Source organism: Nansenia antarctica (genome assembly GCF_963989245.1).
Source record: "Nansenia antarctica genome assembly, chromosome: 1".
In the NCBI taxonomy this organism is placed as follows: Eukaryota; Metazoa; Chordata; class Actinopteri; order Argentiniformes; family Microstomatidae; genus Nansenia; species Nansenia antarctica.
In genome coordinates, this window is record NC_137674.1 from 86065937 (window position 1) to 86093439 (window position 27503).

Sequence of the window (27503 nt, forward strand, 5' to 3'; positions counted from 1 at the left end):
TTGTAGAGGACTTTAATAATATGCAGTCACTCTCTCTGCCAGAGAAGTTTTAAAAAGTTGCAATATAAAGCCCAACTTTTCCTAGATACATTATGTGGTGTTCTACCACCCAGTATCCTTATATTTTCTAAACCACATCAGGATAAGCTAGTATAAAGCTATTTTGCTGTTTTTCTGTGTAGGAAGCAGGCTAATTTACAAGACGCGCCAACTAGTGGTCATTGTGTGTAAGTAGCAGACACAGCTCTTTTAGTAGGTAAAAAAATTATAAAGGCACGGCTGTTCTAGTGTTAATGACCCCACCCATGGCTGTTCTAGTGTTAATGACCCCACCCATGGCTGTTCTAGTGTTAAATGACCCCACCCACGGCTGTTCTAGTGTTAATGACCCCACCCATGGCTGTTCTAGTGTTAATGACCCCACCTATGGCTGTTCTAGTGTTAATTACCCCACCCATGGCTGTATCAGTGTTAAATGACCCCACCCACGGCTGTTCTAGTGTTAATGACCCCACCTATGGCTGTTCTAGTGTTAATGACCCCACCCATGGCTGTTCTAGTGTTAAATGACCCCACCCACGGCTGTTCTAGTGTTAATGACCCCACCCATGGCTGTTCTAGTGTTAATGACCCCACCCATGGCTGTTCTAGTGTTAATGACCCCACCCATGGCTGTTCTAGTGTTAATGACCCCACCCACGGCTGTTCTAGTGTTAATGACCCCACCCATGGCTGTTCTAGTGTTTAATGACCCCACCCATGGCTGTTCTAGTGTTAATGACCCCACCCATGGCAGTTCTAGTGTTAATGACCCCACCCATGGCTGTTCTAGTGTTAAATGACCCCACCCACGGCTGTTCTAGTGTTAATGACCCCACCCATGGCTGTTCTAGTGTTAATGACCCCACCTATGGCTGTTCTAGTGTTAATTACCCCACCCATGGCTGTTCTAGTGTTAAATGACCCCACCCACGGCTGTTCTAGTGTTAATGACCCCACCTATGGCTGTTCTAGTGTTAATGACCCCACCCATGGCTGTTCTAGTGTTAAATGACCCCACCCACGGCTGTTCTAGTGTTAATGACCCCACCCATGGCTGTTCTAGTGTTAATGACCCCACCCATGGCTGTTCTAGTGTTAATGACCCCACCCATGGCTGTTCTAGTGTTAATGACCCCACCCATGGCTGTTCTAGTGTTAATGACCCCACCCACGGCTGTTCTAGTGTTAATGACCCCACCCATGGCTGTTCTAGTGTTTAATGACCCCACCCATGGCTGTTCTAGTGTTAATGACCCCACCCATGGCTGGTCTAGTGTTAATGACCCCACCCATGGCTGTTCTAGTGTTAATGACCCCACCCATGGCTGTTCTAGGGTTAATGACCCCACCCATGGCTGTTCTAGTGTTAATGACCCCACCCATGGCTGTTCTAGTGTTAATGACCCCACCCATGGCTGTTCTAGTGTTAATGACCCCACCCATGGCTGTTCTAGTGTTAATGACCCCACCCACGGCTGTTCTAGTGTTAATGACCCCACCCACGGCTGTTCTAGTGTTAATGACCCCACCCACGGCTGTTTCTCTAGCCTAGCCAGGGGCTCCTACCTTCAGAGATGAGCAGGGGCCTCAGAGAGGGGCTTGCTGACCGGCCCAGCTGGGCTGACCTGGGGTCAGTCTGGCAGTGCGGGGCTTTCTTGGGGGCCAGCGGGGTGGGGGGGGGAGGCCTGGCTGCGATGCTGGCTGAGGCGGACAGGCCGAGGAGGGCTTCTTCTGACTCCCCGTCTGTGTGCCTCCTCTCTGCCTCCTCCTCTCTGGAGCTGCTGACGGAGAGGAGGGTGGGAGGGCCCTGGGGTCCGTTGGAGGAGAGTAGGAGGGAGGAGGGGGGCTGGCGGAGGGTGGGGGGGGGCGGGGGCTGGTCTCTGGCCTGGGGTGAGGCGGAGGAGGAGGAGGAGGAGGCGGCGGTCTTGGAGGAGGTGTTCTGCTCAGAGGAGTGGGAGGAGAGAGACTCCAGGCTGCCTGTCGGGGTGCTGCCTGGACTGCTGCTGAAAGGGTCGCCTGTACAGGGGCCAGAGAACAGACACACAACACGTCATTAACACCTGCTGACACGCAACACGTCATTAACACCTGCTGACACACAACACGTCATTAACACCTGCCGACCAGAGAACACGTCATTAACACCTGCTGGCAGACAACACGTCACTAACACCTGCTGACAGACAACACGTCATTAACACCTGCTGACACACAACACGTCATTAACACCTGCTGACACACAACACGTCATTAACACCTGCTAAACACGCAACACGTCATTAACACCTGCTGACACACAACACGTCATTAACACCTGCTGACACACAACACGTCATTAACACCTGCCGACCAGAGAACAGGTCATTAACACCTGCCGACCAGAGAACAGGTCATTAACACCTGCTGGCAGACAACACGTCACTAACACCTGCTGACAGACAACACGTCATTAACACCTGCCGACCAGAGAACAGGTCATTAACACCTGCTGGCAGACAACACGTCACTAACACCTGCTGACAGACAACACGTCATTAACACCTGCTGACAGACAACACGTCATTAACACCTGCTGACCAGACAACACGTCATTAACACCTGCTGACCACACAATACATCATTAACACCTGCTGGCCATACAACACGTCATTAACACCTGCTGGCCAGAAAAAACGTCATTAACACCTGCTGAGACACAACACGTCATTAACACCTGCTGACTAGAAAACAGACACACAACACGTCATTAACACCTGCTGACACACAACACGTCATTAACACCTGCTGACACACAACACGTCATTAACACCTGCTGACACACAACATGTCATTAACACCTGCTGACATACAACATGTCATTAACACCTGCTGGCAGACAACACGTCATTAACACCTGCTGACAGACAACACGTCATTAACACCTGCTGACACACAACACGTCATTAACACCTGCTGACACACAACACGTCATTAACACCTGCTGACACACAACATGTCATTAACACCTGCTGACATACAACACGTCATTAACACCTGCTGGCAGACAACACGTCATTAACACCTGCTGACATACAACACATCATTAACACCTGCTGGCAGACAACACGTCATTAACACCTGCTGACAGACAACACGTCATTAACACCTGCTGGCAGACAACACGTCATTAACACCTGCTGACACACAACACGTCATTAACACCTGCTGGCCAGACAACACGTCATTAACACCTGCTGGCAGAGAGACCAGACAGACAGACAACACATCATTAAAACCTGCTGGCTAGAGACCAGACAGACAGACAACACGTCATTAAAACATGCTGGCTAGAGACCAGACAGACAGACAACACTGTCATTAAAACCTGCTGGCTAGAGAGACCAGACAGACAACATGTCATTAAAACCTGCTGGCTAGAGACCAGACAGACAGACAACACTGTCATTAAAGCCTGCTGGCTAGAGACCAGACAGACAGACAACACATCATTAAAACCTGCTGACAAAGAGTCCAGACAGACAGACAGACAGACAGACAACACGTCATTAAAACCTGCTGGCTAGAGACCAGACAGACAGACAACACGTCATTAAAACCTGCTAGTTAACTCACTGTCTACATCTGTCAGACACAGTGTTGGGGTGTAGATGCTAGTTAACTCACTGTCTACATCTGTCAGACACAGTGTTGGGGTGTAGATGTGCTGCTAGTTAACTCACTATCTACATCTGTCAGACACAGTGTTGGGGTGTAGATGAGCTGCTAGTTAACTCACTGTCTACATCTGTCAGACAGTGTTGGGGTGTAGATGAGCTGCTAGTTAACTCACTGTCTACATCTGTCAGACAGTGTTGGGGTGTAGATGCTAGTTAACTCACTGTCGACATCTGTCAGACACAGTGTTGGGGTGTAGATGCTAGTTAACCCACTGTCTTACATCTGTCAGACAGTGTTGGGGTGTAGATGCTAGTTAACTCACTGTCGACATCTGTCAGACACAGTGTTGGGGTGTAGATGCTTCGGGGCTTCCTGGGGCCGGTAGACAGACAGATGGCTCTGCTCCTGCGTGACTCTGGCCGGGTCTGGGGCGGGGGCTGGGGCACGTTGAGGTCTGGAGGCTGGTGGAAGATCTGGGGGGGGGGGGGTGAGAAGCCCAAGTAATTTTCACTCCCCAAGCTTTACAGTGAAAATACCACCGCTCATCCCTGATCAGACTTAGTCTGTCATAGTTATTGAGTGTTGATCAACTTGCCTTGTCAAAGTTCTCGATCAGAATCTCCACCACGATGTTCTGGAACTTGATGTTCATCATGGCCGCCACCGTCTCTTCCTGGGACCGCATCAGGGTGGGCCCGAAGATCACGCCCAGGTTAGACACGGTCATCAGGTTAGCCTGGCTGTGGGTGGACACACTGGGGACAGAAGACACAGTCATCAGGTTAGCCTGGCTGTGGGTGGACATGCTAGGGGACAGCATCAGGTTAGCCTGGCTGTGGGTGGACACACTGGGGGACAGAAGGGTTGGACACGTGTAGGAAGCAGGCCAATTTACAAGCGGCCAAATAGCAGCTTCGCATTGTAAAAAGGCGGTTCTTTTAGGAAGTAAAAAGGCACGGCTGTTCTAGTGTTAACAGCTATTAGTCTCAGGGAAGGCTACAGTCATTACATGCTGAAACTTAATGTGAATTTCGAAACTCTTTAATGACTTAAATGCTTTCATCATCGTCATCACAGGCTTGCTCTTTCACTCTGATGTGGGGTTGTGGTGTGGCTGATTCATGCGTGCGGTGGAGACGTACGTGACGAGGTGTTTGATCAGCAACTCCATCATCTCCTTGTTCCTCTCGGGGAGCTTGTGGACCAGAGCGTGGACCGCACAGACCCGATAGTTCTGATCATCTGATTCTGGGGGGAGAAGCGTAAATGGTAAATGAACTGCCTTACATAGCGCCTTTATCCAAAGCGCTTTACAACGGCCTCTCATTCACCCATACACACACACATTCACACACCAGTGGCGGCCAAGCTACCATGCAAGGCGCCGGCTCGCTCACTGGGAGCAATTTGGGGTTCAGTGTCTTGCCCAAGGACACTTCGACATGTGACCAGCCGGGGATCGAACCGCCGAACTTGCGATCATTAGACGGCGGTTCTACTTCCTGAGGCACAGCCGCCCGCACATGGTTGCTTTGGTTGCACTTTCATATTTTCACTGTAGCCTATTTTATGCAAGAAAAAATTCAATTTCCATATTTAGTTTTTTACATTCAGGTTAGTTCCTCAGACCTTTGCAGACTTCACTTTGTGAAAAATGTAAAAAAAAAGAATAAAAAAAAAGGATCAGGTTATAGCATCATCATGTTTGTCCTCGGATATCCTGAGGAGACCTTATAGTTATTACCCTAAGTCAGCGATTCCCAACCTATGGGAAGAGGGTAGGCTACTGCAAGTGGACCGCCAAATCATGGGCAAAAGAAATAACTTTTTTATTTTTTTACAAAAACGTTTTAATTTAAAAAAATATTCATGGACATACAGTACTGTATTTTTTTCTTTAAAACCATGAAAAATGCATCATCAGTGTGCTACTACTAGGCCTACTGCACTGTATGTATGATGATAGTATGATGATGCATATGAAACATCCAATAAGAATAAGAGAATAATGATGAGACACCCCAAAACATGTACGTGTGCGTAAAATGCCTGTGTGGGCCGCGAATACATTAAGAGATTTTTAAGTGGGCCTTGAGTCCAAAAAGGTTGGGAACCGCTGCCCTAAGTAGAAACGCAGGCTTTTCCATAACTTACTGACAGCCATGAGGAAATCCTTGTGCAGCTTGAATGTCATCAGAGGCTCAGAGAGACACCTGGTGGAAGAACACAGCAAATGTCATTTCTCACTTTGTGACACAGTCTTTTAATTCAGTGGGGGGGGGGGGAAGCAAACACCTTGCATGACTAACACCGCCCCCCCAGGGCTTGAGGAGACAAGGCATTATGGGTAATCATGATTCCTAACAGCCAGTCATGTCATGTCACAGCTGCAGAGGCGGGCTGACCTGAGGTAGTTCTTCAGGCCGCTGGTGATGGTCTTGTTGTCCCACGTGTCGGAGTCCAGGTCCAGGTCCACTGGGGCTTTGGCTGCTGTGGGAGACACGTCAAGGTTTTCACTATTACAATCAGGGTTCCCACAACTTCTGAAATATCAAATTCAAGCACCTTTCAAGCACTTTTCAAGGACTTTCTAGACTCAATTCCCTCAATTGAGTGGGTCAGACCCAACACGTCAAGGTTTTCACTAAATGTTTTTAATGTTTGGCATTTAGCAGACGCCTTATTCCATAGCGACTTACATTTGCTTCACTTGGAATCGGAGTTTAGGATAACATTTGCTTTGCTCTGCGTCGTTTGGAGCTGTGAGAAGAACACGCAATCGAAGTCGCTCCCGGAGCAAACAACCAACGGATGCTCCGCTTGAAAAGGGTGGTTTCGCTCCAGGTTAGAAACGACGCATCGAGGCTGTCCATAGGAAAACAACAGCGCATGTGTGTTGATCTGGATAAGAGCGGGACGAACGGGCAATTACATTTTTTTCTGACCAATCAACTACCACGTCTGTTGCTTCGATTGAGTATGTTACTTCGTTTACATAAAGGGCTGTGAGAACGCAAATCAGAGAAATAATTTATGCAACAATGTTGCAAACTCATCCACTTGCTCCGGGTCTCGATTCAGATTTTCATGACTTGTGTTTTGAGGGGAGGGGGGGGGATTACTGTGTGCTCTCTGAGGTGAGCAGAGGGCTGTGTGTAAGCTTCTTAGCCACACAGCTCCCAGGGGAGAAAGACTCATTGTATACATGTATATTGTTGACCTTTTGCTAGCATATCAGCCCAATAGAGCTCTCAGGTCTTCTGACGCTGGCTTTCATACATTAGACTTTTATATAGCGCTTTTCTAGACACTCAAAGACGCTTTACAAACTGAAAAGATGGAGTAGTAAAATAAAAAGAAACAAAAAAATATATAAAAGAAAGTATAGGGGTCTAATACATTTTTAGATTACTAAATCTAAATCTAAGTGTCTTTGTAGGACAATCTACTCTGTATACTGCAATTACAGCTAGATTTCGGGCGGAGAAGCGGCGAACAAGCAACGCCAGCGTCCTCTCTCAACCGGCATTTTTTGAAAAGTCAACGTTATATCAACGTTGTACCACAAAGAGAACCTACTGCGCTTCCTGTATTATAAAAACACAGAACAGACATCTTGATGCTTACGCCAGGAAAAAAATAAACTACGTTTGAGGCATAGGACTGAAAGATTACCCAGAGGTTACTTACAAAAGACTGTGGTCATCAGCTTCTGGACCTTGGAGTTGACCCCGCCTATCCTGTACAGCCCCATGGTGGTGATCCCTGTGAGGTTACACAAAGGCACGGGAGATCAAACTACATACCTCTTGTCTCGCCGGGAAATTAAAGGAGAGGTTTGACTCTCTAAACGAAGGGTGTGTGTCTGTGCTGGATGTGAAGGGGTTGCTCCAGCCTCCTCTGGTATTGTATTGACATTTTACAGACAGTAGGGTTATTATAGTAAGTAAGTAAGTAAAATTTATTTATTCCCAGACCAAGGGTCACAAAGTGCTTTACATAACAAGGAAGAAACACAAATAAAACATAATACAAGAGCGAAAGCCACAGCAGGTTAAAACAGGCAAACAAGTGAAAATAAAAACAAGTAACAGACAACAGGTGTAACAGCATCACAGGACACAGAAAGACAGGCCCTTGGGGCTATCCAAAAGCCTGTCTATACAACACAGTCTTTAGCTGTCTAGTTTTTTTTAAATAGAGGGGAGACAGACACATACAGGGTGACAGGACACAAAGAAGTATGCACTAGTTCCAGACAAAGCCTAGGAGAAATAAACAACAAGTACCTTTCTTCTCCACCAGGTCGATGCATTTCCTCACAAAATTAAATCCGGCCTCGTTTAGAAACGCTGTAAAAACACAACGATAGAGTCGACGCTTCAATGACTCAATTAATACTTAAGAGAGTTAAACAAACATAGTACGTAGGAATACAGAGCAATTTGTGACGTTAGAATTATAAGGTTCTATCTCCATTTTTGTCAAAATTTAGTTTTTTACATAATCTGATCCATTAGGTGTTTATTAATGCCTGTGTGGTGTTATTTTTTTAAATGTTGACATTTTTTGGTTAGTAATTAATAAAATACAAAGGTTCCATCTCACAAAACATAATGGAATGTAAAAACTTTGACGCTCAATATCTCTGAACTACCCCAAACGGAGATAGAACCTTAGAATTCTAAGGTCACGAATTGTACTTTCTGAGTTGCATGACTTCAGTTCACTATAATGATAAATGCTACAAATTCTGTAGGGTATCACCATATTTCCATGTGTTTAGTGTACATGTGTGTGTTTAGTTCAAGCTGTGTAAAAGAGAACATGTGTATGAAAACAAAAAACAAAACCAGAAAAAGGTTTGACTGTTAGGATTGAAGATTATTGAGTAATTATTACAGCACAAAAAAAAAATCATTAACTTTTCTTACACTTAGTTAGTTAGTACTGTAACATCTTTCACATTATGTAAAGTCTTTATTTTAGTGGTCAAACATGTTACTTAAATACTTACTCTCTTCTTTCTTGCTCAGTATGGCTGGAAGGTTATAGATCTAAAGAAAACCAACAGCATAGATTATAATCAGGAGACCTTACAGCAACATAGATTATAATAATGGGCGGCTGTGTCTCAGGAGTCGCCGTCTAATGATCACAAGGTTGGCAGATCAGCGGTTCAAGCCCCGGCTGGCCACATGTCGAAGTGTCCTTGGGCAAGACACTGAACGCCAAAATTGCTCCCATTGTTTTGTGCTTTGGAGCAGCTTTGGAGCAGCAAAAAAGGCACTATATAAGTGCAGTCCATTTACCATTTACCAATGCTTTCTATAGATTATAATGAGGAGATCTTACAGCAACAGAAGGTTCTCAGGACATTGTATAGTTATGTTGTTCAAGATTATAACATAAATGTGTTTATACAAATATCCTACTTTAACCAAATGAATGCTACTAAGGTTACAATCTTACAGTGAGCTTCATAAGGCATACAGTAAACACTTTACAACGGAGGAGGGCGCCAGAGACAACATATGTGTTTGTGGGACTGTGTCCTAGTCAAATCTTTAAACAAACTAGCTGTACTTCAGCCAAGGGTGAAGCCTTGAATTATACAACAGTTAGTTCCGACCAAGTCATTTGATTGGACAAGAGGCATTCCACGAGTGCCGACATTGTACCCTGTAACAGCACTGGGACTTTTAACTATATATGTATCACTCCGCCACACAGGTGTTCTATTGTTTGTGTTCAGGTTACTAAGCAACAGTCCAGTTGGAGTTCAGTTGCGGAACAATTTTTTGTTGTCGCTTATTACTGTTAACTAATAAATGGCGCTGTAGAACTGTTGTATAAAAGCAATATCACACTCGAGGTCGTGCTGTTATACTGAATATCAGCACGGCTGTGATTGTCTTCGGTACTCAGCCTATGCTGATATTCAGTATAACAGCACTCCCTCTCCTGTGATATTGCTTAAACAACATATTTCTTTGTCTTTTTCTTTTGTATTACATTGTGGATACTGATGTTTGTTATTTATTTATTTAGTGTTGTTTCAGTATTAAGAATGGCAAATTATGTTTATTTATTTATTTTGTGTTGTTTCAATATTAAGAATGATTACTTATTAGTACTGTTGATAATGTAATTTATGTATTAATTCATGGCTTATATAATTTAAGTATTATTGTCCTCACTTGGAAGTGATGGATGGGGGTAGGACATGATAAGCTTAGGCTTCATCCTACTCCCTTTCCAACAGTGATAGGTCTGTACTCTTAGTTATTTGTTCTTTTATTATTTTAAATCATGTTCGAAATAAAAGATTCATTCAGTCATTCATTCATTCATTCAAACATGAAGTGATAGAGTTCCTCACCGGCTCTTTGCCGTCCATGGCCTCCAGCCACAGCCTCCTGTTGGCCTCTGACAGCGCCTGCATGGTGACTATGCCGTGCCTGGGCACGGTACAGAGAGACAGAGAACACCAGGACACGTTCAGATCACAGCCCACGGGCCCCCCTGAGCAGGCCATGTTTACTAAACTACTCAACTAAAAATCTCTCTAAAATCACAATCTCACTACCATGCCAAGATAGGGAAATGCTGTCACGTCACACTGTGACTCCTGTGTTGTCTTGGTGATTATACAACCCTCTCCAAATTAATTTGCGGTTGATTTCTTTAAGACCGGCTCATGTTTTCTTTCCCAGCATGCATGTGGTTTTCTCTCCCTGGAGGTTCTAGAGTGTAACGGCAGGCGTGCGTGTGCTGCTGTGAGCTCATCTCTGTGCTGCTGAGCTATCGCTAAGCCACGCCCCCTTTGAAAACTCAAGCTGGAACCCAAAAAATGCCAATTCGCTTCCTTTTTTGTCTGTATGGCAGTGAAATCCCTAATTTCATCACCTCGAGGATGACTAAAAGCATATCATATGCTGTCGCGAATAGGTCTTAAATTCTATTCAAAGAGCTAAAAAGGTCTTTAATTTGACTTGTTGAAACTTGTAGGAACCCTGCAGCTGTGAACGTGCTGATGGAACGGCCTCATGGACTATGTGACTTGATCAGTTTGGCTTTTCCCTGCCAGGGCCATCTGATTAGAACAATCATGCTCCCTCCCTTGTCTTTCCTTCTAAAACATCAAACACATCAAACACATCATTACAATAACAACTATTTTGGTTTTCAGAATTTCTTGCAATTGGAGAGGCAAACTGATGAATGATGATGCAAGACATTATTAGTATGATACACTAGACATTATAAGAATTATTCAAGTGACAATGATGTTTCAGTGATGTTTCATAATAGCATAATAGCTTTCCCCCCCAAATTGATGTTGTGGAGTGGAAGAAAAACAAGTGATTTAGCAGAGTTCATTCGAGGTGGAGAGATTCAGAGAATCAGTGAGCGAGATGGTTGGTTAGCAGCAGACATGCAGCAGCACTAGAAGGGCAGGGACTGGCACATACCGGACTTTATAGAAAAACTGAAGTGGTCTGAAAAGACTTCCATGATAGATGTCATTTCTACATTAAACATGAACACAAAGAAAAAGAAGAATAAAAAAAAATTGGTACATGGTAGAAAATAAAAACCAAAATACTATGTTATTAAGTATTTAGGTAGTATAAGTGTTTACTGTAGTTGGACGCACAGTAAACAGAAGTTTGAGTGAGAGAGGACATGACGTACATGCAGGACAGAGCTGAAAACAACTATACACTGTCTGGCGCTAATACTGGTGCTAATACTGGTGCTAATACTGGTGCTAATATCGGCGCTAATACCGGCGCTAATACTGGTGCTAATACTGGCGCTAATACTGGCGCTAATACTGGCGCTAATACTGGCGCTAATACTGGTGCTAATACCGGCGCTAATACCGGCGCTAATACTGGCGCTAATACTGGCACTAATACTGGCGCTATACACCGTCTGGCGCTAATACCGGCGCTAATACTGGCGCTAATACCGCCGCTAATACCGCCGCTAATACCGGCGCTATTTTCAGTAAAGATATTTGTGACACGTTCTAGTCTTTTGGTCCGCATATCGGCAACCGATCAAAATGTTCAGACTTTTCTTTTGAAACACGGAACTACATTTCAACGTTGTTGAGAATCACAACACAAACTCGCTAGTCAAGCCAAAACACTGCAACAACGCAATGGATTGGGTGAGTAATCTCCCCACTGCTACCTAGTTAACTAGAACACTACTTTCCATTGTTAGCAGGCTCACAAAACAAGCTGTGTCAGTTGACTAGCGATGTGTCGTTGATTTCCAACAACGCGGAAATGTATTCACATTTTTAGAAAGAAAAGTCTGATTGTTACATCAGATCCCGACATGAGGACCAAAGCATTAGAATGTGTCACATTTTCTCTGCTAATGAAAGGGAATCGCAATAGAACCAACACTTGTCTGATAATGCAGCTTCACTTCACAAGTATAAGGTCTGTGTCTTTAACCATCTCACTTCAGGAGAGATCTATGTTCTATGTCTACGTTCACGATCTCTCCATTTACATAAACATAAGTGTCTATTATGTTTCTTATAAAACACAACACTGTTGCTGTAATCCAGGTTCCGTCACAGTATGTTTTCAGTCTAATAAGTGATGCACGACTAATGGATAGATGATATGAATGATTATAGACCTCTCCACGACTAATGGGTGCATAGACGATATGAATACTTATAGACCTCTCCACGACTTCGATGTCAAAGCAGAAGCGTTTATCGATGGAGTCCGTCTTCCTCCGGATGCAGGACTTCAGCTTGAACATCTCCGGGGCACTCATGACAAGACCGTTCTAGAACAGAACAGGGAGACTCATGAACCAGACCGTTCTAGAACAGAACAGGGAGACTCATGAACCAGACTGTTCTAGAACAGACAGGAGGAGACTCATGACCAGAGCGTTCTAGAATAGAACAGGGGATTTGGGGTTTAACACAAGAACAGCCAGTAAAAAAATTAAATTCTATCTTTGCACTCGATCAAATTTCAGGACCCTCCTTTCATGACTTTTCCTAGATATGTACGTTCTACCACGCAGTATCCTTAAATTTTCAAAATCAGGATAAGCTAGTATAAAGCTATTTTGAAGTTTTTCTGTGTAAGAGGCGGGCAAATTTTTTTGACGGCCAACTAGTGGTCGTTGTGTGTAAGTAGCAGCTTCCCGTTGTAAAGACTATGGTCATTTTGACCCCTGAGGCGGCTCTTATAGTAGGTAAATAAGGCACGGCTGTTCTGGTGTTAATCCTTGGTGACAAAGTTAAGTACAGCAACATGGAGTTCTACAGAAGGAATGTTGAGTTCTATAGAAGGAATATGGAGTTCTATCGAAGGATTTTGGAGTTCTATCGAAGGAATTAGGAGTTCTATAGAAGGGATTTGGAGTTCTATAGAAGGGATTTGGAGTTCTATAGAAGGGATTTGGAGTTCTACAGAAGGGGACAAAGTTAGATGTGAAACAACAAACAACAACCTGCTTGCCAGCTGACTTGTTGTCGAAGGTGCTCATGGTGAAAGTCTTGCTGCCTTTGTCATAAGTGCAATAGTGTCGCGTCCAAGTGCATCCCAGAGGCCCTGAAACAGAGCCAGGAACAGCATCTATAACCATCTGAGAAAATGATTGCTTCCTGAAACACAAGATTCTTCTGGAATGACCTCTGAAATAAAATTCACAATTAAGCCAGATTTTGTCTTTTCTTTTTTTTATCTTTGTAGATGAAGTTCCACTATTTTTGGTATTTCCTGCTCTGTTGGAGAAAACAACATCAAAGTGGAGACATTACGCAAGGCTGAACGAGAAGAAGAAGATGTGATAAGATGTGTGTGAGGGAAATGGAGAGACATGTTTATGGTGATGGGTATAAAACAGAGCACTTGTCTATGTGAAGAGGCTGTGAGACCGTAGAGAGGCTGTAGGAGAGGCTGTGAGACTGTAGGAGAGGCTGTGAGACTGTATAGAGGCTGTGAGGCTGTAGGAGAGGCTGTGAGACTGTAGGAGAGGCTGTGAGACTGTATAGAGGCTGTGAGGCTGTAGGAGAGGCTGTGAGGCTGTATAGAGGCTGTAGGAGAGGCTGTGATACTGTAGAGAGGCTGTAGGAGAGGCTGTGAGACTGTAAGAGAGGCTGTGAGGCTTTATAGAGGCTGTATAGAGGCTGTGAGGCTGTATAGAAGCTGTGAGGCTGTATAGAGGCTTTAGAGAGGCTGTGAGACTGTGGTCCTGGGAGACTCACGTTTCTCCTGGACGTAGAGGAAGCCCTCCATGGTCCAGAGGCCCGGGGGCTTGTAGTCCTGATCAGCTGACCGGATTCTCCTCATCAGCTTCTCCACTTCCTGTTTGGTGCTCACAAAGTTGTTCCTCGTCTGCAGAGCAGGCACACACAAACATAAACACCAGATAAGATGAGAGCCAAACAGTTTAAACTGGGTGTATGACCATGGTGTGACATGTAAACAAAGACCCTTCATCCAAATGTTGCAGAGAGCTTGCATCAGGCAGCAGATGACAACACAACGCATCGTTGACAACTCTATGTTTGCAAAACCGTGTATGACTCTCACAGTGAATTGTTACAAATACTTAGTAGTAACTAGTAGTAGTAGTAGTAGTAGTAGTAGTAGTAGTAGTAGTAGTAGCAATAGTAGTAGTAGTAGTAGTAGTAGTAATAGTAGTAGTAGTAGTGGTAGTAGTAATAGTTGTAATAGTAGTAGTAGTTGTAATAGTAGTAATAGTAGTAGTAGTAATAGTAGTAGTAGTAGTAGTAGTAGTAGTAGTAGTAGTAGTAGTAGTAGCAGTAGTAGTAGCAGTAGTAGCAGTAGTAGTAGTAGTAGTAGTAGTAGTAGTAGTAGTAGTAGTAGTAGCAGTAGTAGTAGCAGTAGTAGTAGTAGTAGTAGTAGTAGTAGTAGTAGTAGTAGTAGTAGTAGTAGTAGTAGTAGCAGTAGCAGTAATAGTAGTAGCAGCAGTAATAGTAGTAGTAGTAGTAGTAGTAGTAGTAGTAGTAGTAGTAGTAGTAGTAGTAGTAGTAGTAGCAGCAGTAATAGTAGTAGTAGTAGTAGTAGCAGCAGTAGTAGTAGTAGTATTAATAATAGTAGCAGCAGTAGTGAGGGTGTAGGAGATTCCGGAGATAAAATGGCAGCAAAAGTAATCAAAAAAGTGAACCATAGAACTAGATTCTTGTACAGGATATCCTCACTTGTCAGTAAAAACACACTGAGGACCCTATCAGGAGCTCTCATTCAATGTCACTTCGACTATGCCGTAACATCATGGTACTATAGAACCACAAAGGCCCATAAAACAAGACTCCAGACAGCCCAAAATAAACTGGTTAGGCTTCTGCTAGGCCTCAACCCTAGGACACATCTAACCGCTGCTCATTTTTTGAGCCTTGATTGGCTACGAGTAGTTGACAGAGTGCAGCAGCTTGCACTGGGCCTGGTCTTCAAGATACGCTACACCACAAAGACACCCAAGTACCTGTCAACATACTTCCAAAAAGTGAACAACGTCCACACATACAACACCAGAGGAAGCTCCACGAACCACGTTCAACCGCGTTGCACCACAAACAAGGGGTTAAACTCGTTTGCAAACTATGCAGTAAAAATGTGGAACGCCCTTCCTATAATCTTAAAGGAGTGCAAAACACTGCCCACCTTCAAAACCACTCTCAAAAAACATTTACAGGAGGCTGCAATCCGTAACTGGACCCTCTAAATCAAAAATATGATTAAAAGACCCGAACTACCCACTGTACATACTTTGTGTTTTGTCCCCCGCCCCCACCTGTGGTGTATGTCCCCACCTGTCCTACCCGCTGTACATACCTTATGTTTTGTTGTATTGTTCTTCCCATGATGGATGTATGTTTATCTTGTAGATAGTAATAGTTATTTGTCTGTATTATCTTTTTTTTTTGTCTGTCTTACATGTAACGATGAATTGAGAATCAAGGACCCCAATTGAAATAAGCCAGTGGCTTTCTTGTTTTTTTTATCCTTTTAGTTGACCTTGTATGTAATATGTACTTTCATGTACCTACTTCTGCAAATCTTCTAATAAAGTTTTCAATCAATCAAATCAAAAGGAGGGGTAACTGAGTCTGATGGTGTAGGAGGGGTAACTGCGTGGGAGGGGGTAACTGGGGGGGCGTACTTGGGGCAGTGGAGCTGAATTTTGGGTCACACTGAAACTGGGGCCTTGAGGCGACAAGTGGCACAGTAAGAGGAGGGCGGAGCAGCAGCTGCAGCATCACCAAACGCCCTGCAGTCACTGCAGCATTGCACTCTGGGAATATCGATTTATCGTACAGCGGAGAATCTTTTTTAATCGCTGGGACTGTATGTGAACACATGCTTGTTGTGGTTGAACATGGTTCAGGAGGAGGAGGCTGCTGTGGATAGTCGCTCCCTGGAGCTGTGGAGAGACTTACGTTCTGCAGGTTGAACTGGAGCTGCTGCTTGTAGGGTTCAAACTCGTGGGCCAGCTCGTAGCCTTCATGGTAGAACGTGAACAGGCCCTGCAGGAAGGCCAGGAGCTGGGAGGAAGGAGAACAGAAGGAATTATTAAATAGTAGAGATGTCAAATATGTGACACAGTCTGATCATTTGCTCCTTGTGTCGCGATCTGATGTAATGTTCTGACTTTTCTTTTGAAAAATACAATGTGAATACATTTCCACGTTGTTGAAAACCAACGACACGTCGCTGGTCGACTAACACAGCTTGTTTTGTGAGCCTGCTAACAATGTAAAGTAGTGTTATAGTTAACTAGATAGCAGTGTGGGGATTACTCACCCGATCCATTGTGTTGCAGTGTTTTGGTGTATATCAACTAATCAGTCTCTGACATCTGTTTTGAGATATTTTTGCCCACTCCTCCTTACAGAAGTGAGCCAGTTGAGTGAGGTTTGAGGGGTGTCTGGCATGACCTAACAGCTTCAGGTCCTGCCACAGCATCTCGATTGAATTTAGGTCAGAATTTGACTTGGCCAATCCAAAACACAAATCTTCTTTATCCTGAGGCATTCTTTGGCAGATTTGTTTGAATGCTTTGGGTCGTTGTCTTGACCCATTTTCCTATTATGTTTTCTTGTTTGGCATGTTCGCATCTTGCAGTATTAAACAAGCTTTTATATTTCATCTTTATAGGACGTTCCTATACGATAATTAAGGTTAGAATTGGTTAGAATGGAGTTGAATATCTCCACAGGGAAATAGGCTGCAAAGGGCAAAAAGCAACAACTAGTGATGTCATACCCTGAGTGGAAGATAAGACCATGTTTAATCATTGGTATAATAATAATCATAATAATGATAATACATTAGACTTATATAGCGTTTTCTAGACACTCAAAGACGCTTTACAAACTGAAAAGATTGAGTAGTAATAATAAAAAGAAACAAAAATTAAAATAAAAGAAAGTATAGGGTCCATTTTTTGATTACTAAATCAAAATCTAAGTGTCTTTGTAGGACAATCTACTCTGTATACTGCAATATACATATTGAAGAACAACACTTTTGGAACAGAACCCGTCTCCAGTCTCGAGACTTTTTTGTATCGTTCCGATTATTTGTCGGCCCTGCTCTCGACTCAGTCAAATCCTGAGACAACCGCTGATGTGATACTGCAGATGAGGACAGGTCGTCTCCTTACGAGCCACTTTATCTCCTTCTCATATTCATCACAGGCAAGGTTGAGCGTTGTCATCGTCCCAGCACTACTTGGGGGTCTGGAGATTTATATATTCCTGGGCCCAGGTTTGCTGCCAACGCACGTAAACAAATGGGACCCTGGGCTTTTAAAGAGCCGCTTAGCTCTCACCTCACGTCCCCCGCCACTTAATACCTGAGAACTTAATGCCCCCCCCCCTACCCCCCTGGACATGCATACAACCTTCCCTACCCCCTCTCCCATATTGTCCCTTATTATTATTATTATTATTATTATTATTATTATTATTATTATTATTATTATTATTATTATTATTAAGAATTTGACACAGTGATGGAGAGGGGGGGGGTGGAAACCACAATGGCTGCATAGAAGGATAAACCCTTGTTTAAAATACATTTAGCTTTATTAAATCGCAACTAACTGTAAACGTGTTGCCTGAACTATAACAACTAGCCAGTAGCCTGACTCCTAAGTGAATGATAATGCGAGAGGAAATGTCGACCGCAGGGTTACTTACCGGCTCAACAAACTCAAACTTCTTCTTCTCTTGGACCTCTTGGATTTTGAAAACATACTCAAGAGAGGCGTCATAAAAGACCTGTCTCTCTTTGTCAATGTGTGTGTCGGCCTGGGAGAGAACAAACATCAGGGTTACACACAGGACAGAGGTGTATTTAAACGTGTGTATGCTCTGTGGAGATGATGGGAGCCAGGGTTAATGGTTAGCAGGGTTCCCACACCTTCTGAAACATCAGATTCAAGCACCTTTCAAGACTCAATTGCCTCAAATTCAAGGGCCCAACACGGCATAGTTTGAAACAGATCTAGATGAGAATTTATATAATAGGAACTATCCACTCACAGACAACAATTAGGCTTGAACACTAGATGGTCTCTTGCCTTCTCTACCACAGGACAGCAAAACAATATATTGTGAAATATGTGTCAAGTTAAGCAATACAGACTTATTTACTAGAACTAAGTAAAAAAATAAAAAATAATAATCTTTCTTTTTTAGAGAGAGAGAGAGAGAGAGAGAGAGAGAGAGAGAGAGAGAGGAATTCAAGCACTTTCAATGACCCATATCTATTTTCAAAAACTTTTAAGACCTTGATTTTTTCCCCCTCAAATTCACAAACTTTCAAGGATTTCAAGGACCCGTGGGAGCCCTGGGTAGGGACTTCAACGTGTGTGTGCACTGTGGACATGATGGTTAATGGTTAGGGTAGGGTAGGGACTTCAACATGTGTATGCACTGTAGAGTTGATGTGAGCCAGGGTTAATGGTTACCCCACTGTCTTTTCACAACGTTTGCCAGAGAAGGTACTAAGTAACTAATGGTGTATAATGTCGTCATTCTTGACATATTTGAGTTGACCTTGGGGCTGTGGAAGAATTCACACAATTGTCACAAAAAAACCAATTGTTTTTAGATATGACGGGGCATATAGTTGCAAGTTTCATAAGTGTTTAACTTTTTTTTATTATCTTGTAACAGTGACTTACCTCTTGCAGGAATGCCTCTTTCTTTTTAGAGGAGAAGTTGAGGTGCTTCTCTAGAATAGAGTAGTACTTTTCTGTTTCCTTGTCAAATTTCTTCTTCCCCTCCTGAAACAAAGATGGTAAAATGTTAAACGGACTGCACTTACATTACATTGCTGCTCCAAAGCGCTTTACAACAGCCTCTCATTCACCCATTCACACACACATTCACACACCAATGGCGAGGTAGGCAAGCTGCCATGCAAGGCGCCGGCCGGCTCGCTCACTGGGAGCAATTTTGGGGTTCAGTGTCTTGCCCAAGGACACTTCGACATGTGGCCAGCCGGGGCTCGAACCGCTGATCTGCCAACCTTGCGATCATTAGATGGCGGCTCTACCTCCTGAGACACAGCCTCTACCTCCTGAGACACAGCCTCTACCTCCACCAGCCTCTACCTCCTGAGACATAGCCTCTACCTCCACCAGCCTCTACCTCCTGAGACACAGCCTCTACCTCCTGAGACACAGCCGCCCCTATAACAACAGTAGGGCGTTTGTGTAAACTCTCCAGACAGTGTCTTCAGACGTTGCTGACTGCACCATAGTGCACGGATGGTGTAGTTACACCTCAGTGCCACTAGGTGGCAGTCTAACTTCATCTCACCAGGACAACTTTCAATAGGTGAGTTGGGTTCTTTGTGTTGTTTTGAACACATTATTATACATCAGGGGTGCCCACGCCAAGATCTACCAGTCTAGTTTAAACATCGCAAACGTACACGCACGTACTACAAACACACACACACACACACACACACACACACACACACACACACACACACACACACAGTTCCCAGTCTGCATAGTAAACTCACAATACACTTTCTCTCTCTCTCTCTTGTCACACAGCCACACAGGAGAAGACCATCACAAACCCTCCCTCTTTGCTACTCACGCTCACACACACACACACACACACACACACACACACACACACACACACACACACACACACACACACACACACACACACACACACACACACACACACACACACACCTGCCAGTCTGCAACTATAATATACATCATTAAAGTGGCTTATAACCATAACATGTTCAGAAGAATATGAATATGGTCATTGGAAACCTCAATATATTATCACTATGTTTCCTGGGAGACAAATGCTTAATAATAATAATAATAATAATAATAATAATAATAATAATAATAATAATACAAATAATAATAAAAAATATATAATAATAATATTAATAATAATAATAACAATAACAATAATAATAATAATAATAATAATAATAATAATAATAATAATAATAATCTTAGATTTATATAGCACCTTTCAAGGAACCCAAGGATGCTTTACAAATGTACAGAAAGACAGTCAGACAGTCAAAAACAGAAAACACAGAGACAATGAGAAACACTAGACTAGGGGCTAAAGGCCTTGGTGAACAGATGGGTTTTGAGGGCTGATTTGAAGGTGTCCAGGTTGGGGGCGTTAAAGGTGTCAGGTGTAGGGGGGGGGCGTTGTGGATCACTGTGGGGAGAGAGAGTTCCAGAGGGTGGGTGTTGCCACACTGAAAGCTCTGACCCCAAAGGTCTGTAGGTTGGTGCGGGGGGTAGACAGCAGACCCATGTCTGAGGACCGCAGGTTCTGGGGAGGGATATGTTGGCGGAGGAGGTCAGATAGGTACTGGGGGGTGCGGGCTACTTGTAGGTGAGAAGGAGGATTTTGTAGGAGATGCGGGACTTGACCGGAAGCCAGTGGAAGTGGATGAGGGTGGGGGTGATGTGCTGCCAGGGCTTGGTGTGGGTGAGGACCCTGGCATCTGAGTTCTGAACATACTGGAGCCTGTCCAGGGCTTTGCTGGGTACCTGAACATACTGGAGCCTGTCCAGGGCTTTGCTGGGTACCTGAACATACTGGAGCCTGTCCAGGGCTTTGCTGGGTACCTGAACATACTGGAGCCTGTCCAGAGCTTTGCTGGGTACCTGAACATACTGGAGCCTGTCCAGGGCTTTGTTAGGTACCTGAACATACTGGAGCCTGTCCAGGGCTTTGTTAGGTACCTGAACATACTGGAGCCTGTCCAGGGCTTTGCTGGGAACCCTGAACACACTGGAGCCTGTCTAGGGCTTTGTTGGGAACCCTGAACATACTGGAGCCTGTCCAGGGCTTTGTTGGGTACCTGAACATACTGGAGCCTGTCCAGGGCTTTGTTGGGTACCTGAACATACTGGAGCCTGTCTAGGGCTTTGTTGGGTACCTGAACATACTGGAGCCTTTCCAGGGCTTTGTTGGGAACCCTGAACATACTGGAGCCTGTCTAGGGCTTTGTTGGGTACCTGAACATACTGGAGCCTGTCTAGGGCTTTGTTGGGAACCCTGAACATACTGGAGCCTGTCTAGGGCTTTGTTGGGAACCCTGAACATACTGGAGCCTGTCTAGGGCTTTGTTGGGTACCTGAACATACTGGAGCCTGTCTAGGGCTTTGCTGGGAACCCTGAACAGGACTCCATTGCAGTAGTCCAAGTGGGAGGTGACGAAAGCGTGGACGAGGGTTTCGGCCACAGAGTCGGAGAGGGACGGTTGTGATGAGTCACTTTGCCTTTGCGTACTTCCTGTACCACAGCTACAGTAACCAAAGCAGACGTGGCTTACGTTGTAATAACGTTCTAAAGTATTTATCTAGGATTGATGTATCCTGTATTTTGGCACAGGCTACACGAGAGAGAGAGAGAGTGTTACTGTAACATTACATTTACATTTTTGGCATTTAGAAGACGCCTTATTCCAAAGCGACTTACAATCAATACATTCGACTAAGCAAGTGAATCATCAATCCACCAGTCGTAGCAGGAAGAGTAATCCAGCTCAGGCCCTTCTTCTAAACCTAGGTTGTTTTTATTTTAATTTTATTTTTTTATAGACACTGGAGAAACAGAGAAACAGGGGTCAATAGAAGTTTTTAGGGGACATAGTAGAGGGGAAAAGTGGGTGTCTTCAGGAAACGCAGTGCCGGGGAGCAGTATATGTCTCAGGAGGAGCAGTTAAGGTGTAGCCTAAGCTGAAGAGATGTAACTAGATGTAACCAGTAACTATAGGTGTCTTCATGCTACGCCTGCTGTAAAATGTTGAATTCTATCAAGACCCGGGATTCAAAGCGTGCGTCCCTGCCAGCCCTGAGATGAGAGCAGGAAATCGACTTGTCATGCCAGCCTCCCATTAACCACACAGACCTGGGGACTTTGGAATGAAGTATCTTGACTTTGAAGAAGAAGAATTTGGTTGAAATAGATCACGAGTAAAACGTCTGAGTACAGCACTTCTCTCTGATGGTAGGAGAGCTTCTGGGGGGGAAAGGGAGTGAGGGAATTTTTCCTTTGTCACACATTAAATACCCTCAATCATATGCAAACTAGGGGTGTAACGGATCACGGAAATTCCGTGATCCGTTCGGATCGCCCTCCACGGTTCGGAACGCATGTGTACCGCGGATCAATTGCAAAATGTTAACAAGTAATAATATTACTTAATATCTTACTTAATATCTCTTGTAAATCACAATGTAGAGTTGCCATGAAAAGATAGACGCGACAGTTGCGGGCTTTGTTGTACTCTAAAGCGCAATGATAGGTTGATAATGCGAAAGAAAAATAATCCGTTGTTTGCTCACTACACGTGAAGCTGGAAATCCACAACAACAAGGCTGCGTTCGTAAATCCGCTCTGGAATCTGATCAGCGTTCAAGGAACACCTCTTGTCGAATCAAATTACTTGGTCCCTTTATGACGTCGGACCCAGTGTGCGCTCCGACGCTCTCAAAGCGAATTTACGAACGCGGCCCAAGTGTGTCATGTTACGTTGTTCGGCGGAGAAGAACTCGAAATGCCTCCTCGTCATTTAAATCCCGTATGTATGGGAGCACTTTGGCTTCTCTGTCAACTATGACGGGAGGCACGAAAAAGGTAGCTCGACAACTTCTGATAATGTAGGCATTTTTTTCATACCATGTTCAAAATAAGGGTTCACTTTATTATTTAGTTAAAAGTGGCATAAAACATGTTTATTCATCTGCTTTAAAGAGCCCAGTGACTCACTGCTGCAACCAGGCGCCTCCTCCCTCTCTCCTATCATTTAAATTGAGTGTATTTCAGTATAATTATGTAATGTTTGAGTGTAGAATATGTTATATATATATATTACCAGTTTTGACATCTTGAATGTTGTTGGTTTTTGTCACATAGTAAAAGTGGTGTTTTTACAGAATTCAAGGAAAAAGCAGTTTTTATAAAAACTAAAATGTTTTGTGTTGATCCGAAAAATGATCCGATCCGTGACTCAAAAACCGTGACACGATCCGATCCGTGAGTTAGGTGATCCGTTACACCCCTAATGCAAACTAATAAAAGTTTATGACAAGGCATCTATACAGGCCTATCACATTACTTAGAGATGGTCAAGGTGTCAAAGAAAGGGGTTACTGTCACTTCAGGTCAAAGGTCAAAGGTCACAGGAAGATAGGCCATCTTGAAATGAATATGTGAGCACAATGTGGCTTAAGGACAAAGGAATGCTAAGTCATAAAACCCCCTTGCCAGGAGAATCCTTACAGAACTATACAAAGTCTATAAATGTGTGTGCAAAAGACAAATTCTACAGGTCTATACATTATATACAGTTTATGTGTGTGTATGTGTGTCAAAATATACCCCAGGAACATTTCACCCAACAACAGATTCAATCCACAGGCCTTAATAATGACTCTCTCTCTCTCTACTCTATTTTTTATTTATTTTTGCCATTTAGCAGACGCTTTTAATCCAAAGCGATTTACAATTACGAATTACAGGGACATTCCCCCTGGAGTAACTGAGGGCTAAGTGCCTTACTCAAGGGCACACTAGTAGTGGTGTGGTTTCAGGCGGGATTTGAACTCACAACCTTCCGATCACAAGTCCAACTCACTATCCACTAGACCACCACTACCCCGCATCCACTAGACCACCCCGCATCCACTAGACCACCACTAACTCTCTCTACTCTCTCTCTCTTTCTTTCTCTCTACTCTCTCTACTCTCTCTGTCCAGGCAGAAAGTATACGTCTGGCGGAGGGGGGGCTACCCACGCTTGTCCTGTCTTAAAACACTGCATGTCTGGACTCTCCAAACCAGTCCTCCTCACCCACTTAATGCCCTTCTCCGCTCTCCAAATGCTCGCAGAGGGCCTGTTGAGAGACAGAGGGATGTGAGGGTTTACGCTGAGGAGCCAGCGGCTGAAACCAGACCCTGGCTGTTTGTTTTCATTCCCATGGCCCTTGCATTAACCCCGCGCCTTATCTCCTGGCTACTGATATGACCCAGCACAGCACTTCTCCTCTTTAACAACCCTCCCACCACAGTTTAACACTAGAACAGCCACGTTTAATGTGAGCAAAGAAGAGAAAATGTTATATTTCTTTGCACTCTATCAAATTTCAGGACCCTCCTTTCATGACTTTTCCTAGATATGTGCGTTCTACCACCCAGTATCCTTACATTTTCAAAATCACAAAATCAGGATAAGCTAGTATTAGCAAAGCTATTTTGCCATTTTTCTGTGTAGGAGGGAGGGTAATTTACAAGCGGCCAACTAGTGGTTGTTGTGTGGAAATAGCAGCTTGAGCATTGTAAAGACTATGGTCATTTGACCCCCTGAGGCGGCTCTTATAGTAGGTGTTAGGCGACTATAAAAAACAAACTTTGTCGCCGAGAGGCTAAGTAAGGGAAAAATACCTGCCCGACGCGCTGGCTGTCAATGAATCACTGTTCCGAAAGTACTTTTGTATATTTATTGCAGATAAAAACAAACGGTGAAACGGTATCACAAAACATTAAAAACAGCGTCCCAAGATAATCAAACAGTGACTTGTTAAAGCGGTCAGCAAAAGTAGGACTTCCCCACTCACCCCCTCTCCTTCCATTCACACAATTCCGACAGGTGAACAGCTGATTTCACTACTACTACTGACGTAATACTGACGTACCACCAACACCACGTGATTCGAATCCCTGCATGTGACCCACAATCCAACAGCGAACAACAAACAACAACAGACAACAGTACAACCCATACCTGGCACCTACATTAGGTAAAAAAGGCACGGCTGTTCTAGTGTTAACTCATTGTGTTAACTCACAAATTCACACAAGCGGAGACTATAAGCCACTACAATTCTGACCAAAATAATTTCAAGTACTAGTTTCTTATTTACATTTTTTCTGCATGTTTGAATGAATGAATCTTTTATGAATTAATGAATGAAGGAATGAATGAATCTTTTATTTCAAACATGATTTAAAAAATTAATAATTAATAACGTAAAAGTACAAGTATCACTGTTCGAGAGGGAGTAGGATGAAGCCTAAGCTTATCATGTCCTACCCCTATCCCTCACTTCCAAGTGAGAACAATAATACTTAAATTATATAATCCATTCATTAATACATCAATTACAGTATCCACAGTACTGATAATTTTCCATTCTTAACACTGAAACAACACAAAATAAATAAATAACAAACCAATTTGGGCCAATACAATCTTGTGAATGGGAAAGTCTACTATGTACGTTCCACCTACTTAGAGTAAGGGAAGGCAAGCAGATGTATAACAACAAATAAACAAACAGAGAGATACATATGATATCCTGTTGTCAGGAAATACATTTCCCTCAAGGTTTGTGTCATTTTTTATTATTATTAGATAACAAAATAATCTGACAGTCTACCTTTGTGACTCCTGTTGACTTGACATAATAGCATTTTGTGTGAGACTACACAGGGCTGAACACACACACACACACACACACACACACACACACACACACACACTGGGGACCACGTCAAATTAAGAGCTTTCGGTGCAGTCGAGCCCTGCAGACACAACAGAGTCGGTGTGACTGTTCCTGAAAAACAACGGGTAATATGTGTGGACTAACTCTCAACACAACCACACACAGAGAGAGAGAGAGAGTAGAGAGAGGAGAGTAGAGAGAGAGAGAGAGAGAGAGAGAGTAGAGAGAGAGTAGAGAGTAGAGAGAGTAGAGAGAGAGAGAGAGAGAGAGTAGAGAGAGAGAGAGTAGAGAGTAGAGAGAGAGTAGAGAGAGAGAGTAGAGAGAGAGAGTAGAGAGAGAGAGAAACAGAGTAGAGAGAGAGAGAAACAGAGTAGAGAGAGAGAGTATAGAGAGAAAGAGGAGAGAGAGTAGAGAGAGAGAGTAGAGAGAGAGTAGAGAGAGAGAGAGAGTAGAGAGAGAGAGTAGAGAGAGAGTAGAGAGAGAGAGTAGAGAGAGTAGAGAGAGAGAGTAGAGAGAGAGAGAGTAGAGAGAGTAGAGAGAGTAGAGAGTAGCGAGAGTAGTGAGAGAGAGAGTAGAGAGAGAGAGAGAGAGCGTAGAGAGAGAGTAGAGAGAGAGTAGAGAGAGCAGAGAGAGAGTAGAGAGAGAGAAAGAGAGAGAGAGTAGAGAGCGTAGAGAGAGTAGCGAGAGAGAGTAGAGAGAGAGTAGAGAGAGAGAGAGAGAGAGAGAGAGAGTAGAGAGAGTAGAGAGAGAGTAGATAGAGAGTAGAGAGAGATAGAGAGAGAGATAGAGAGTACCGTAGATAATGACTCTCTGAGAGTTACAGTGAGTCTGTGAGGCGCACAAGGCCTGATTTAATCATGTTAACTCTTGGGTTTGATCCAGGCAGGACATGTTTTCACTAGTCCTTCCATGAAGAGAAGCTCTCAAGGCTGCTGATGTTTACAGGTACTTCCCTGCTGCGACGCTTCTCTCCACCCTCAGGCTTTCACTGCAATCAGAATACAGAATAACAGAATAACACAGCCCCTTTTTAAAGAGCAGAGGAGGAGTGGAGAGAGAGAAGAGAAGAGGGTGTCTGTCACGTTGGGGAGAAGCTTCGAAGCTTGACGCAGGATGGCAGAGGACATAGACACGGACAGACAGACAGACAGACAGACCCTGGAGCCTGGTTAAGGGATTCCAGACAGAACCGTATGTCAAAAAGCTACCAGCCCCCAGCCAGCCAGCCAGCCAGCCAGCCAGCCAGGGATGGATGAAGCCAAACTGGAACTGTCAAGCCCCTCCTCTCCAGCACATTCCGTAGTGCATAACACAAACCTGAACAGTGGAGAGTTCCATATCTAGTAAGTTATGTATGTATGTATGCCTGGAGCTTGGTGGCGTAACGGGTAAAGCGTTGACCACGTAACCGCAGGGTTCTCGGTTCGATGTCCTGCATGTCATCCCTTCTCTCTCTCTCTCACCCATCCTTCCTGTCAATCTCTACTGTTTCTATCCTCCTCTCTCTCTCACCCATCCTTCCTGTCAATCTCTACTGTCTCTATCCTCCTCTCTCTCTCACCCATCCTTCCTGTCAACCTCTACTGTCTCTATCCTCCTCTCTCTCTCTCACCCATCCTTCCTGCCAATCTCTATTGTCTCTATCCTCCTCTCTCTCTCTCTCTCTCACCCATCCTTCCTGCCAATCTCTACTGTCTCTATCCTCCTCTCTCTCTCTCTCACCCATCCTTCCTATCAAAATCTCTACCGTCTCTGTCAAT

The 27503-nt window shown here is 44.0% G+C and overlaps 1 protein-coding gene across 1 annotated transcript in view; it reads right to left on the bottom strand.

Annotated features, from left to right (window-relative positions):
* arhgap42b (Rho GTPase activating protein 42b) overlaps positions 1-27503 on the bottom strand; it is a gene marked incomplete at its 5' end in the record, with an annotated part of 124442 nt that overhangs the window by 18868 nt on the left and 78071 nt on the right. Inside the window, 16 exons of the mRNA XM_080534799.1 lie at positions 1609-2058; positions 4022-4172; positions 4295-4454; positions 4842-4947; positions 5854-5912; positions 6105-6189; positions 7390-7464; positions 7989-8051; positions 8717-8756; positions 10082-10160; positions 12413-12522; positions 13201-13301; positions 13958-14087; positions 16157-16261; positions 17921-18031; positions 18910-19011. Of these exons, the coding sequence (XP_080390925.1) occupies positions 1609-2058; positions 4022-4172; positions 4295-4454; positions 4842-4947; positions 5854-5912; positions 6105-6189; positions 7390-7464; positions 7989-8051; positions 8717-8756; positions 10082-10160; positions 12413-12522; positions 13201-13301; positions 13958-14087; positions 16157-16261; positions 17921-18031; positions 18910-19011 (1927 nt within the window). The remainder of the gene's footprint in view (positions 1-1608; positions 2059-4021; positions 4173-4294; positions 4455-4841; positions 4948-5853; positions 5913-6104; positions 6190-7389; positions 7465-7988; positions 8052-8716; positions 8757-10081; positions 10161-12412; positions 12523-13200; positions 13302-13957; positions 14088-16156; positions 16262-17920; positions 18032-18909; positions 19012-27503) is intronic.